Genomic DNA, 2,139 nt, shown 5'->3' on the forward strand with positions numbered 1-2,139 from the left:
AAATACATCAAAAAAATAAAAATAAAATAAAATGAATACATCAATGAGTTCCTTTGCCTGCCTCTTCTTCTTCCTCGGAGCTCTCGTACACGTCAGTGTTGCCGTCGAACATAAGGTCGGAGGCAATTTCGGTTGGAACCTACCATCGACTCCCACCTTCTTCTCTGATTGGGCTAACAGTAGACCTTTCTTCGTTGGCGATAAACTCAGTAATTATTACCCTTTTTTAAATACTTAAAAAGTAGTTATCAACTTGTTTAAATCATGTACTAATAAAAGTATGTCTTTTGGTTTTTTCTTTCTTGAAGTATTTGAATCAAGAGCCAATGAGACTCACTCTATTGGTCAGCCAGAATCTCAAGCAAATTTTGACGGGTGTGTCAAGCCAGGATTTTTTTTCAATAAAATCATTTTCATTTCCTTGGATCGACCGGGTCGTCGATATTTTATCTCGACCATTGGAAATGACTGCAATGCAGGCATGAAATTTGCTGTTAATGTTTTACCAAAACTTGGAACGATACCAAACTCCACAACCAAAGTTGGGGCATGGCCTGCGCTTCTCTTTGCTCTTGCAAATATCATGGCTAATTCTCTCTTCTTCTTTTGAGATATATGGCCAAGTGAAGTGGTTTCCATGTTTCAAAATTCTATTATTCTTTTCTCAGCCAATTGTCATAATGTATTGTAGTGTGACTTAACCTATTCATTTATTCCAATAAATTATCATTAAGATAATGCTTGATATATGAAGGTCAAATTTGGTAGATTCATAAATGTTCAACATGAATAGACTTTTGGTCCTAGCCACATGTTAAAAATTATATAAATAGATAAAAGCGCTGCAATAAGGGAACAAACAATTTGCATTCACCTTAAATACGCCTTCCTTGGAACAAATAAAACCTTACCTGTAATTATTTCCGCGAATCTTACTGAACCTAACGAACATTAACCAAGAACTTCCTTTTGAAGCAATTTTTATATTATCTACATATGCATGAAAGTACATCCCTTTGTGATCATTTAGATCAGTTGAATAAAATCTTGTTAGATTTGCGTAACATAGAGATTAAAGTTGATGATGAGGATGTTGCCTTAATTCTATTAACATCTTTGCCTCTATTGTATGAAAATTTCATTGACTCTTATATTGAGGGGAAAGAAACTTTGACTTTAGAAGATATGAAATCCACACTGCTTCATAAAGAAATCCATCAAAATGTAACTAGTTCAGATATAGAGAGTGATAGAGGTTTGTTCGTTCTTCGTGACGTGCACTAGGAGTGTATTATAAATAGAGATGGAAGACAAGATTGAGGTGAATGAAGATGAATTGAGAATTACTTCTCTAGGTAAGAAGATTGGGTGATGCATTTGTGAGACGTATTACACTCTGTATGATGCGTACAAGCTTTTCCTGAGTCCGATCCAAGTATAAATCTAATTTAAGTTCCTGGTAAGTCTAGGGTCGAACACTGGTACTTTTGCTAGACTGACACAGATCTTGCATTGTAGCAGATGTGAAGTGTTCTACAAGAAAACACAAGAGTTCAAGTGTAACACAACGTTTAATGAAAGAATGGTGCTAAGTACTAGGGGTATGTTGATCCAAATAAGTTGAACATATGCAAGAGTGTGGGTAAGATGAAGATGAGAGATGTTTGTTTACAAACCAAATGTATGTAGATACATTAGGTTTCTGTTTATCTAATTATTCAACATTTCTCAATGCGAATGCCACATGTTCCTACTTATAGGGTGCATGCTTTGGTTACAGAAAGTAGTGAAACATAAGTATTTTTATCTCTAAATTTACTGTGTGTTCTGGCTCAATGCGTTTCTAGCAATTCTATATTCTCGAATAGTTTTAGCAGCGATAACTTCAATCAGATGATCAAAATGATTAAAGCTTTAGAAATTAAGCATGCAACGAGTCACAAGCAGGTCTATCACACAATAGAATGTAAGTAGAGGCAAAGGTGATGGATAAAATGCACAATTTTATAAACAATGAAACTGTCTTTACAATGGTAACACTTGATCGCATGAGATGAGAAATGGAACTGAAGTGAAAAGAAAAGAGTTAAGTCGTAGAATTCAATCTCTTGTCTTTTTTGGCTTCATCTAAATGCGTGT

General features: G+C 34.8%; 1 protein-coding gene across 1 annotated transcript; it reads left to right on the forward strand.

Moving 5' to 3' along the window:
* LOC120076271 (cucumber peeling cupredoxin-like) lies at positions 1 to 747 on the forward strand. Its single transcript, XM_039030040.2, has 2 exons — positions 1 to 209; positions 309 to 747. The coding sequence occupies exons 1-2, from the start codon at positions 32 to 34 to the stop codon at positions 608 to 610; spliced, it is 480 nt and encodes a 159-aa protein (XP_038885968.1). The 5' UTR covers positions 1 to 31; the 3' UTR covers positions 611 to 747.
* The last annotated feature ends 1,392 nt before the right edge of the window (positions 748 to 2,139 follow it).

This window comes from Benincasa hispida, chromosome 4 (assembly GCF_027475165.1).
Source record: "Benincasa hispida cultivar pf3 chromosome 4, pf3_genome.v1.1, whole genome shotgun sequence".
Lineage (NCBI taxonomy): Eukaryota > Viridiplantae > Streptophyta > Magnoliopsida > Cucurbitales > Cucurbitaceae > Benincasa > Benincasa hispida.

Coding starts and splice junctions, on each gene's coding strand:
- LOC120076271 (XM_039030040.2), top strand. CDS start 32: ATGAATACATCAATGAGTTCCTTTGCCTGCCTCTTCTTCTTCCTCGGA. Junction 210..308: donor CTTCGTTGGCGATAAACTCA/GTAATTATTACC, acceptor TCTTTCTTGAAG/TATTTGAATCAAGAGCCAAT.